Genomic DNA, 13,096 nt, shown 5'->3' on the forward strand with positions numbered 1-13,096 from the left:
AAATAAGTTCTCGCCACTAATGAAAAGTATGTCTTATGTGAAAACAAATTTAGTGGCACTGCTGGAGTGCCTGCTCATTTACCCATAATTCCACTTGCTGAAGTCAAGCTTTTTCAACAAACATGGGGAGGAATGTTTCTTAAACACAAACTAAACTAAATAAAAAAGACTACTTCTCTGACCAACTATGGTAATTAGTGCAGCAAGATTCTATACATTTATAGGACATGTTAGCCAGGGGGAAAAGCCCACACAACAGGCAACAATAAACCCTGACTGGGTAAATAACTATAAATGGATTTTTTTTTTTTTTTTTTTTTGGGAGGAACAGTTGGTGGGTTAGCATGGCCCAAGTTTAGGCAGTTAAACTCATTTCATATGTTGTTTATCTGTGATGTTAAGCGAGTTTACAATACTTGGTGGGGTTTCAAGGCCAGTCTATATCGGCATTGCTATCTGATTAGCACCTAGCCCCTTGTCTCCTCTTGCATGACAAGCCCCCTCACGGTCTGCTCTGCCAATACAGTGAAAGGGCAGCGGTGCACTCCTGGCTGCAGGCACTTCTACATGTCATCATTTTCTTTCACGCTCCAAACTCCATTGATGTACACATTGTTTATTTCTTTTAGATTACCTTAAAATTCAGGTAAACACAACTTTTCGGACTGGAACACAGAAATGCGCATAGTGCTAGGCCTATTTTACTGACTTTGCAGTCTTCATCCCTTTTTGGATGTGGCCTATATAGAAATCTGCTTGTAATAAAAACTGATGACAACCATGACAAAAATAAGGATATAATATTAAAATAAATCAAATGATATACAGTACTGTCATTATTCTGATACAGAATTTTTACATAGCAATAATGATACAGGTACAAATGGCAAGATATCAGGCAATCCATTATGTTAGACCTTTAGGTTACAAATAAAGCTTAAATTATAACTTAATATTGATTTAAAAATGATGACTAGTGTTATGCCAGATTAAACTCAATATTTCCTCAAGTGGCATTTTTTAGACCATCTCTAACAGGAGAATTTAAAGCAAGCCTCATTAAAAAAGAGAAGAAAAAGAAAATATTGTACTGGAAAAGATGTCTTTCATTTAAATAAAACTTTAAATCTAGAAATCTAGACTAAGATAATTTGAATTTTTATCCCTTCTGTCCTCGCACCTAACAGCAGAATTGAAATCCACTGGACTAGACAAATGAAGGAAAATTCTAGAAGCTCTTTCAACCTGCCTTGTAGGGCAGGGGCCAGGAGTACCCAGTTCAACTACAGCCTCTTGTCATTGTTAAGTGTCAGGCAGAGAGGTCAGTTTGAACGAGCGATTCTCCCAGCAAACTACAGGCTCTAGACTTTCCTTTCTTAAATGTTAAATGTTTCATTTCTTAAATGCAGGAAGTCAAATAGAAAGAGTGAAGGTTTTACAATTCTTTGAGGACTAAGAGACAAGAGACACAAGGCCATGGGGCAGGGACAGAAGGTGCTGGACAAAAAAAAAATGTCTCTGTAACAAAATGTCAGTTCTTATTTTCCTGACTTTTGTGAAAGTGGGTGAGTTACTGGCATTACAAAAAACCAAACCAACCCAAAATACAAACAAGGAAATGAGAACCAGTTCCGTACTGCTTTGTACTTTATATTTCCATCCAAAATTAAAATTCCCTTTCAATAGGAAAACAGCATTTAAAAATCAAAGACAAAAATGTCACTTGGAAAGTGGAGAAAGCAAGAGTCTTTCTTTCTGGCGTATTCCCGTCTGGCACAATCACAAGTTAAGACTTTACAGATATCATGTGGCTGTTCACACTGAAGGTTTCTACTCGGAAGTGATTACTTCCGGGCTAAACAAATAAACTGCTTAAATGAAGTCCGTAGGCAGGCCAAGCCTGGCATACAAGGACACGTATGATGCATTCTGCGCCCAAAATATGGAACCTAAAGAAAAAAGAAAACTGAGTCAGACCAGGTAAAGCTGAGGAACAAAACAAAGCAACTTTATAGGAATAACTCTGTTTATGTGCTAGGCATTGTACACAGAACTTTTCCTGTGTCATCTTTTTCAGATGGCAAGTGGTTTCACTGTCCCTATTTTACAGATGAGAGACTGAGGCACAAACTGTCCAAGGTCGTGATATCTAGATCTGGAAGCTTGGCAGGCAGTGGACTGGAGAGCACACATTTTCTGCCTTTTACTTCTCCTCACATTATTTTTCTTTATAGCTTCCAGCTACTGAAGTTTCATAGGAACAGCCCAAGACTTGGCATATCCACATTTATACAATAAGTACAATAAGTAAATAGAAATTCACAATAAATAAATAATCTATAAGTTCACATATATGCACACAGATACTGGGTGTCAAAATGCAGGGAATATTTTTTTTTTTTAAGAAAGAGTCTCAATATGGAGTTCAGGCTAGCTTTAACTCACTACGTAGCCCAGAATAGCCTCAAACTCACTTCCATCCTCCTGCCTCAGCCTCCTGGGTGCTGGGATTGCAGCAGTGCGCCACCATACCTGGCTAGGTACTTTTTTTTTTAGGAACCAGGGATTGAACTCAGACCCTTGCACTTGCCAGGAAGTGCTTATTCCACTGAGCCATCTCCCCAGCCTCTGGGGAAATTTTTTTAAAGGAACACTGTAGAAGGAGTTAAGTTCACAGAAGTGGAACTCCACAGGCCCTGACCCATCAGGAGCAGTCTTATTTCACTGTACAAGTCTCCTAAAAGCTGGGCCCAAGTCATCAGGGAGGCTGGATGAGGAGGGCCCACCAGTGACCTCCACAGTGGCTGCTTGTGGCAATGGCAAGTGGAGTACACTCAAAAGTCTGCATGCTTCAAGAGTAAAGTGAGCTGAAATCATTTTCCTAGAATTAGGGCCTTTTTGAGGATCTGCCAATCTTACAAACTATGTCGATGAAGTGTAACCCCAGGCCTGGAGACAGCGACAATCAGTGAAAGAAGATGGCAAACAGTGCTGATTCAGGGTAACACGAAAAAGGCCAGCTCCAGAGACCCACATGTCAGGAATCCTTTCACAGAAGAGAAATATATTCTTCCTTTGATCAAATGCAAAATGCTGCATTTGGTGTCAGTTTGATGTATTTCCTGTTCTAGTCCACTAATAGAGACTGCCCCAAAGCAATTATCTGTGCTTAAGAGAAAATCTGAGATCATCTTGCAGATGCCTTAAAAAGAGATCTTACATAAAAAGGCCATCTTCAGACAGTGGCAGAACCATTCTAACCTTACTTTTGTGTGAAACCCACAGGGTAGACCCAACTCTGTGGTAGTCCAATCAAATCAAAGCCAATGATTGGGGTATATCTTTTAGTGGTACCACGCTTGCAGTCTTCTTACCTCCTTTTTCCTTTTTCTTCTCTTCCTCTTTCTTCGTTCCTGCCTTCCATTTCCAAAATGGTTCTGGAAGGGTCAGGGAGATGATTGAGATCAATAAGCGCAAAGGGAAGAAAGGGAAGTAACAGGAAGGCAGGGTTTGGTGTGGTCAATGGGAATAGCAAGAAATACCTGAGCTACCTCAGTGTCTCTGCTGACACACAACGGCTGCCCAAGGCCTAACACAGTGTCTATACAGGCATACTGCCCACCTGCTCAATGGAGACCTGTGCTCAGAATGGTTCTGTCACTGTGTGACTCAAAGAGTATGCTAAGGGCTGACTAGTTTGCTGCCACCAAGACTATAGCTGAGGAAGTGGGTGCTTCTAGATTGACACAGACAGGAGATAGCATGAGATCTGATAGTCACCAATGATCTTTCCAATCTCTTCTGACTCTGAGGCCTTGAGAATTTCCCTTTCACCTAAAACTTCCGCATATACAAGTGCTTCTCAATCAGGGACAAGTTTGCCCACAGGGAACACTTGGCCAGATCCAGAAACATTCTGGTTTGTCACAAGTAGGGCACTATTCAAGTCAAGAGGCTAGTGGCCAGAAGCGTTTGTAAACATCCTAAATGTCCAGGACAACAAAGAATGACTAGCCCAATATATCATTGTGCAGGAGTAAGAAAAGCTGACAAGAAGCAACAGTGCCTGAAAAAGAAGATCCTGAAGTGAAAGACAGTGAGTACGGCAAACTGCCACAAATGGAGCCCATCGAGTATGTTTACGGCATTCACTCACTGCACAGACAATGCCCAGTGCTGTGTACAGATTGGCCCTTATTTCAGCTAGTGAGGTGTACTGATGAACCAAAGAGAAAAAGCCCCTGACCAGCAGGGGGCCATTATGTCAATGATAAAAGGCAGAACCAGGAAGATAGGCAGCTGCTCTTCACTGGCTTTGTGCTGCTCACTGACTGACACGGCACCAGAACACTGTGACCACTCTCTAGGAGGTGAACCCTGTGCAGGCAGCAGAAGGGAAAAGTAGCCTCCATGCCCTACCTGCCCTGCAGCAGCCCTCCCAGGGCAGTGAGGATGAACATCACCCCAAGCCTGCGAGCTGGATCCTTCCCACCCCCAAGACCACAGGAGCAGCTGACTCTAGAGTGAAGCAGCATGCCTGAGGTCCACCAGCTAGAAACCCAAGGTGCCTGCAGTTTCGAGTCCTCACGTAGTTCTCTTTTCTCAATCACCACCATGCCCCAACTCCAGGATCTCTGAAGAGAGGTCTGAGGCTATTGTATTTATGAGCATTCAGCACTTATCCTGACACATAAAAGACATTCAAGAACATATCTGTTAAATGATTGTCACCCATCCCTTTTACAAAGGCTATAAACTCTTCCCTGAACACAAACCAATGGTCATCTCTAGTCCCCTGTCCTCACACACCCAAGACCATGCAGGGTCAGTATGACTCTACTACCAAACTCACAGATGCAGTCTCTGCCACTTCAGGGAGGCTGCAGCCCCTGGCTTGCACAGGCCCTTTGAGCACAGGAGGGCCCCTGGATTGCATTCACAAAGTCCTATGTTTTTGTGGAACTTTGTAAATTATCTTTCAATTCTTTTTCAAAGGGCACCAAGACTGCCTAAGCATTATTCTGGAGCTGCCTCAACTGACATTCTGGCAAGCATTAAACTGCACTGTGTGTCTCTTTACAACTGATGCCTTTTCTTTTCTCATTCAAACCCAGATTCTTTTTTCAAGATCCAGTCTGTACCTATTCCTTCATCCACATAGCCTTTCTTATCCTTTCAAACCTGTGGCAATTTCCCTCCTCCATTCATAGCTGTGAGCTCCTAATGACAAAGAGCTTGGCTTTGGACATCTTGCCCATATTGTCACCAGCAAGTTTGAGGTGTTTTGTTACATGTAAAATGTAAATCAGGAATGGGCAAGTTCTTGAGCTGTTCATAGTCATCACTGTCCTCTTCTTTAGGGCCCTCTAAAAGGGAAATTCCCAATACTGAGCTTCCAAAATATTACCAACTAGCTGAGCATTCCTGACCAATTGGTGGAGAAATCACAAATGGGCAAAGTCCAGCTATTTCAGTGTTAACTCCCCTAAGCTCTGAATGGTAGCCACTAGCTCTTAGGGCTAGAAGCCTTCCATGCTGCTCAGAGCCAGCAGGCCTTGGGAATCTCCTGGCCTTTAGAGATCATAGCTTCTAGTAATTCTCTGCAGCTCTTCACCATTCTCTGCTGCTAGCTGTATTCTCTGTTACCAGCTCTGGCTGCTTAGTACCAATAGCCTCGGGGGTCAACAGCTCTTAGTGTACCACCTCAGCATGTCTACTTGAGATAGAAATCATGAGTAGGTAGAATTCCAGCAGGGGGCACTATCAGGGCTTATGCAGCACTATCAGGGGAATGGTACACAGGCTGAACCCACCAAGAGTGGGGGACTTTGCTTACACAGGAAGAAGGGGGGCTCATCCATGTAATTAGTGTCAAACTTTTTACTTGGTTATGAGTAGGGAAGGACATTCTCCACTCTGCTTTCATGGAAGGCTGCAGAGAGACAGAATCATCCAGAGAAACTTCAGGGCAGAGTCATCTGGGATAGATCTACTCGCAAAGCCGATGGTAGCCGAAGCAAATATCTCCTGGAGTAGCTGTGAGTACCTAAGATGGTGAGGATGGCAGTAAGGCATTTGGGGAAGGTGTGGAAGAAAAACATCAGAAGTGTCTTCTGGGGAGAGGGGGTGCTCCTTGTGGTGATGGAACTGTTTTGCATCTCGATAATATCAACGCCACTGTCCTGCTTGTGATACTAGATTATAGGCTGGCAGGGTACTATGATTTGGAGAACTTTGGTAGAGGACATACAATACTAAGAGTGCGAAAACCTGTAGCCCAAAGCATACTGTTGGCTCACAAATCTCTCTGATCTGAACCTGTAGCCAGAGCTACAATGCTACCCCAAGAGATCGATGTGGACAGTGGCTCTTGACACTTGTGACAGGAAAAAATGAGGTCATGCACATAGTGTTTTCTTGTAATCATCATTCAGGAAACTTTTTAATTATACTGATCATAGTTTGTACTTATGAAAAGTTGTTAAATTTTTTAAAAGATTTATATATGAAATTATGTTTATAGTGCTTTGTCATAGGTTTGGTTTAAAATGGAAATCACTAATGCTTTTTTTAAAAAAAATCTTCAATTTTTCTTTAAACAAATAAAATTCAGGTTTTTCTTTATCTCATCAGAGCCATCAGAGGGCACAGACAGCTCCTGCTGCTACTGGTCCACACCCATCCTAGTGGATATCTAGCTTCTATTGTCCATATGCACCACTTTTCACTGATTAGACTTTAAAATGTTCAAATTAAGAGAATACTTCCTTTTACAGAGGCAGGGGAGCACAAGGACAGAACCATATCAACAATGGGGTTTCAGAAAGAAGGGAAGGTTAGCGCATCCCTGAGGGATCTCATCTTGTTCCTGGGCCCCTTTGAGGCTTAATCTGGCCATATAATAAATGTGACAAAAATAAGCCTAATCCACAAACTCGTGGTGGGTATTCAGCCAGTACATACTACAACAGTTAATACAGAGCATCTGGCCCATCACAGCACTTAAGAAGGAGGAGTATTAAGATTAACAGGAAAAGAGATCCACAGCTGTATCACTCTTCACTTGCTGTTCAAGCAAACAGTCCTAGACTTTATGTCTAGGGCATGTGAAGTTACACTAACACTCTATAAAATGGCACAATTCCCAAAGAAGAAGGGGAAGAGTGACTTGTCAGAGACAATGACAGAAAAATGCTAAAGAGGATTCCCATCCAGTACTCATTTGGAGAGAGCTGACAACAATGCCAAAAGCAGCAAGTGGGGTAGCTCTACCTACTCATGGGAGTTTGGAATTGAGCGTGACAACTTTTGCTTTAGAACCTTGCCTGTCCTCAGATGTCCAAGAATAAAAGGTGCATTTCCACATGGCAGCACAGTCTTGCATGGTAAAACCACAGGGAGGAACAGTTTGAATGTAACAGGAAGCATTGCACCAGTAAACATAGAAGAGCCAACAGCTAATTTAGTCTTCAGATGGGCTGGGTCAACTGGAATCTTTGTTCCTGCTCACATAGCTGTACCTCTGCCCACAGTGAGTTTACCTGATCATGTTTCCTCTAAGAAGGGCAACATAGTGACACCTGGGGCTATGGGTTTCAGGAAAGTCAGCTAGTTGTGTTACAATTATAAATGCCAAGTTTCATGGGGAAAAAATAAGGCAGAAGGCAGAATTCTGTTGGATTTGATAATTTGCAACCAAAGCATACCTGTGCAGAGAGAACACTAGGAGAGACTGCACTCTGCCTCCAGCCAGGTGCCCAGCTTACGCTTCATCTTAATTCCCCTGGACCACAGCTTCACATACAGATACACCAAGAGGTGAAAGCTGGAGAAAGGCACCCTGGCAACCTAGGGCATCTGCTGATGCTCTACTGCAGTCCACAAGCCTTCAGTGTGCGGGCCAGGTGCCCACCTCCCAGCAGCCCACATGCTTCACTGCTCCCTGATGCCTCCCTCCACACCCTTCCTGAGCAATGCAAACCTGCTAGCCCCACAGCTGAGCCAGTCTGCACTCTGGGGACACAACCTCTAAAGCCCTGTCCAAAACTGTCTAACCCTGAAGACCTACAGTCAGGCCAGTCCATGTCAGTAATCTTACACTATATTTGGCCATTAGGAACTACATAAATTGAATCACATATTTTTATAACTATTAACTCAGAATATATTGGGCCTAATGTTAAAAAGAGACTTAAATGGTCTCTAAATCCAGCATAAAACACTCTAGACCCATAAAGGCACTGATGTAGATTTTAGAAGTGCTCATTTTGCCTTTCAAATATTTGCATTTTGGTTCATGAGATTTGATGCTTCTCACACCACTAACTTGATTTTCATCATCTTAAAAAGAAAGAAATTTCAGTGGTTGTGTATGGACAGTTCAAGACTTGTACCTTATGCTATTCTTTCTGCAGGGAATAATCTGTAAAATGGAAATTACTGTCTTAGTTTCCCAACAGGTTACGTAGGTCACTGTGAGATTTGGTGTCTATTTAATCGAGTAAATTAGAAAATTATATATAATTCATCTCTCCAATCATGAGCCATGTTTCTAATTAGTATAGAGACAAAATATGAAAAGATATAAACGTAATGGCATTGTCGGTGATTTTCTGAAAAAACAAAACACAAATTCTATTTCTGTTTTATCAGAAAGTCTAATCTGAAGTCTTTTCAGAAACTTATATAACTTGGATTTCTGTAAAGAAACATATTAGAATTGTGATATGTTTTTCCTAGTTTCTACTCCTATTCATCCATTAGAAATTATTTTCATAAGATGTTTCTAATGCCACAAGTACATTGATAGTGGAAAGGTGACAGGGGTTCTTTTCTGTTGTCTCTCCTGACTTCTGGGACACTGCCCCACGTTTCAAGTCACGCAGGCCTTGCTTGAACTTAAGGTACCACAGCATAAGAGAATTACCGTGAACACAAATACACGGATACTAACTTTCCGAGTCTGCGGATGGCAGCTGTCTCCCACTTTGCCCATGGGTGTGCAAATTCTTATGCTCTTAACCCAGATACTAACAGCGCAGCACATGCCTCCACCACACTGAAGGTCCTTGTCGCAGGCCTGCAATAAAACAAACAAACATAAATGTAGACAGCGGGAAAGATACACACTAGCAAAATCTAAAATTAGCAGTAGAAATGCTTTTTAAATACCCCACACTATGATTTTAATAATCATGTATATATACACAAAAGGAACTGTAATCTTCATCTACTTGTACATAACTATATTAAATCTGACCAGAATAGATTTTTCCAGTTTTTAAAAGTGGACTAACATAATAGATCCTACACTATGAAAACCATAAACAGGATTAAAAAAAAAAAAAACCAAAATCACCTTTTCCTAGTGCTTTATGGCTGAATTGGCTTGGAACTTGAAGAATGAATCTTACACTATATATGGCCATTAGGAACTACATAAATTGAATCACATATTTTTATAACTATTAACTCAGAATATATTGGGCCTAATGTTAAAAAGAGACTTAAATGGTCTCTAAATCCGGCATAAAACACTCTAGACCCATAAAGGCACTGATGTAGATTTTACAAGTGCTCATTTTGCCTTTCAAATATTTGCATTTTGGTTCATGAGATTTGATGCTTCTCACACCACTAACTTGATTTTCATCATCTTAAAAAGAAAGAAATTTCAGTGGTTGTGTAAGGACAGTTCAAGACTTGCACCTTATGCTATTCTTTCTGTAGATGAATAATCTGTAAAGTGGAAATTACTGTCAGCGTGTATGTATGTCATATCACAAGATCAGGCTACCTAGCCCATAATATTCACAATATAATAAATTTAAGTAATAGTTGCAATTATTGACAGTAATTATTCTAATTACCTGCCCCCAATATAAAACCAATAAATACCTGTAATCAAAGAATCAACTATGGAAGAATTTCCAGCCTACTGAACAGAAATAATGCAGCTTAAATTTATTTGCATAAAAATGGATCTGAAGAACTATTTTTCTTTCCTAGAACAAAGTGGAACACTATCATGTGCAATAATTATTTTGCTAGTGATAAAGTAAAAGCATCCTGTACTATATTTATGAGATGCTAAAAGGTCTATAATTTAGGCATAAATTTAAATGTGCATTTGCTGGAAATAACTATAACAGTCCAATCTTTCAAAGAACTCAATCTTGGGGATAGCTATAACTTCTCAAAACATAACAATATGGGCTTATTCTTAGTATTATTGTGTGAGAGTTTATTTACTTCCTCCATTAGATTTTTTTCCCATCTATTTAAAACAAATATGTGGCCACAACTCATTTTGCTTTGTGATGTTTGGATTATATAGAAGAAAAACAAACCATTTTCATTTTCTAATTTTTATCTGCATGCTAGAAAACATGCAGACATAGCCATTGCATTCCAGGGATGAGATGTCCAGTTAACAGTCTTTTCCAATATAATTTTAACAGAGCTGTGTGGACATATAAATCAATTTCAAAATACCTATGTATCCTAAAAAAAAAAAAAAGCAAAATACTTAAACTGGAGGGTTCAGCCAATATATTATTTTATCAGATGCCTAAGACCCTGAATTCTGAAGCCCCATCAATTCCTTTTATAAGACAATCAAAAATCCAGCCAAAATCCTTTAAAATTCAATCAATCACTTGGATATTTAACATCCTACATATATCCAGATAAGTCATTGAGATTTTCATGTGAATCCAGATGGTTTCTGTCAGGGAGACATAACTACATTTTATTGCTATGTGGCTTTAAAGAAAGCTTTTAAAATAATTCTTTCTGTAACACTGAGTTACAACAACAGCAGCATACACAACTACATAATAAACCTGGTCCAAACCTCTTCAATAGACATACAACGTGATAAAATTTCATTTTGCAACAGAAAGCTTTAGTTCTTGGAGAATTTACAAAGAATTGCTGAAGTTTATATAATTTTAATTAGACAGTTGTTTCCTAACGCCCTCCATCCTTAACCCATTGCAGACCTATTCAAATAGCGTTTTCCTGTGAATGGAACAAAAAGATACTTACATTGCAAAGGAACCTTGGGCTTAGAGGATTAGGAGACATTTCAAATGTGCCAGCAGGGGAAGAGGGAAACAGACCCAACCATGTTACAATTCTCATGTTTTAGAAAGACCTCTGGAAACTTTTGTTCAACCACAAGCACTCTTGACAAAGTTATATAAATAATTTTAAAAATCTAGCAAGTGCCACAAGTTGATAACTAAATATGTATTGGATGTAATCAAATACTGTCACAGCACACAGGGTTCAAAACATTATCAATCTACTAATACAGCGGCGACAGAGCTTTATTTTCTCAAGACAATGGCAGGTCCTTTTAATCATGTACTAACTAATCCTTACGTAGGTGTCTCTTTAAATACGTAGATCCATTTTATTTAAGTCTGATAATATGCATTTTGATACTTGAAGTAATTTAATGAAATACATGAATTTAATGAAGTGGTATACTTTAACATGTAAAGAGCGAGACAGTTGAACAATGAGCCAGTCGTGGAGAATTCGCATAATGGATGTCAACAGACTTTTTCATTATGTACTGTAAGCTCATCCTTCGCACACACAAAGAAAACTGTTGGGAGAGGGAGACAAGTGAACTAGGAGCTACTTCCGAACATGATGAAGACGTCTTAAGTTTCAAGAGGGTCTGCTTGGCAGCCTGCTCTATAGATGCCCTGGAGGTGCTTTATCAGGGATCAGAAAAGGAAAACTTTCACAGGAAGGACCTCAAGAGTCTGAAGGAAGAAAGAAAAACTCCGGAACCCGGGAGGAAGCGCCCACAATTGCTTTTCAAAGCGCACTTATGGCCCTGACCCAAGCCATTTCAAAGGGTTTCTACTGGGGACGTAGGGGCGGGAGGGGGAGGGGTGTGTTAAACTCCGTGAACCTGGGATTAAGACCCGCAGGATTTGGGATATTCGTCCTGCTTTTCGCATTTTAGTAAGGGATCGTCAGTTTTGAAAGGTTCGTGGCTGGAGCGCCTTGAAAAGTACCTGAGAAGAGTGCGCACAAAACTTCCTTCGCCTAACAGAACAGCCCGAAGCCGGGAAGCGAGGTCGTGGGTTAGGAGGGAGAAGTGGCAGCGGGCGGCGGCTGTCCCTGCTCCTTTTCTCTCTGGCATCTGGAGCCACTGGCAGGTTTTGCAGATAGCTCTTTCCCAAGGGAACCAAAGGGCGGCGCAGACAGGTGTCCCCTGCTCCTGCGACCCTCCCCATCACTCTGCATGCCCTTCAGTACCCCGTCCTGAGCCCCTCTGGCGAATCCTGGTGCGCGCCCTGTGCCGACAGGTGCGCCCGGGCTCTTACCCCGGTGATCACTGCGGCGTCCCCGGCCGAGGGTGCGAACCACAGCGGCGGCAGTGGCGGCAGCAGCAGCAGCAGCAGCAGCAGGAGCAGGAGCGGGACGCAGTGCGGGCTCCCCATCGCGCCCTCGGGCGAGCGCGGCGTCTCGGGCTGCTAGGGCCCTGGGCTGGTGGGGCACGGCGGGGCGCACGGAGGCAGTCGGGCGCAGCGGCGGCTCCTCGGCCCTGCGTGGTTATAAAGGCGCGTCCCGCCGTGACTCACGCTGGCGCCCGACCGGCAGCGCGCGCGGGGGCACGGCGCGGGCACACACCCCACGCCCCCCGCGCACACGCGCGCCCACCCCCGGCCGTCCCGAGCCACGCACGTGCGGGGCCCCGCCTAGCCCGAGAGCCGCGCAGGCAGCGCCCCCCGCAGGGTGCCCCGTTCCGTGCCATTCTGCCCGCGGTCGCCCGCCCTCCTTTCCGCGCGCGCCCCAGAGTCGCTTTTGTGGTCTCAGAGTCACTCCTTCGCTGTCCTGGTTTCCAGAGCTCCACGTGCTCGCCGCCCACAACTTGCAGATCATTTGTTCTGCAGATGTCGGGAGAGCCTACTACGTGCCAGGCGCCGCGGGCACAGGGGGCACGGGGGGGTGTCGCTCGACAGCAATGTGTTCGCTTGTGCACGTCCACACGGAGCGCACAGCGTGTGCATGTTCTGCACCAGCTCTGTGCTCGTGGTGGGACAGCTGAATAGAAAAGCCAGCCGCCCAG

General features: G+C 42.8%; 1 protein-coding gene across 2 annotated transcripts; it reads right to left on the bottom strand.

Moving 5' to 3' along the window:
- Positions 1–1,186: 1,186 nt before the first annotated feature.
- Prok2 (prokineticin 2) lies at positions 1,187–12,467 on the bottom strand. 2 transcript variants are annotated; one of them, XM_004629510.2, is made up of 4 exons: positions 12,351–12,467; positions 8,954–9,079; positions 3,375–3,437; positions 1,187–1,949 (listed from the first exon to the last, which is right to left on the bottom strand). In XM_004629510.2, exons 1-4 carry the CDS (start codon positions 12,465–12,467, stop codon positions 1,845–1,847), a joined length of 411 nt encoding a protein of 136 aa, XP_004629567.1. In that variant the 3' UTR covers positions 1,187–1,844. The 2 variants fall into 2 exon arrangements, with proteins under 2 accessions (XP_004629567.1, XP_004629568.1); XM_004629511.2 differs by lacking the exon at positions 3,375–3,437.
- Between the last annotated feature and the right edge of the window lie 629 nt (positions 12,468–13,096).

The sequence above is a fragment of the Octodon degus genome, unplaced genomic scaffold (genome assembly GCF_000260255.1).
Source record: "Octodon degus isolate 3935 unplaced genomic scaffold, OctDeg1.0 scaffold00030, whole genome shotgun sequence".
NCBI classification, from domain to species: Eukaryota; Metazoa; Chordata; class Mammalia; order Rodentia; family Octodontidae; genus Octodon; species Octodon degus.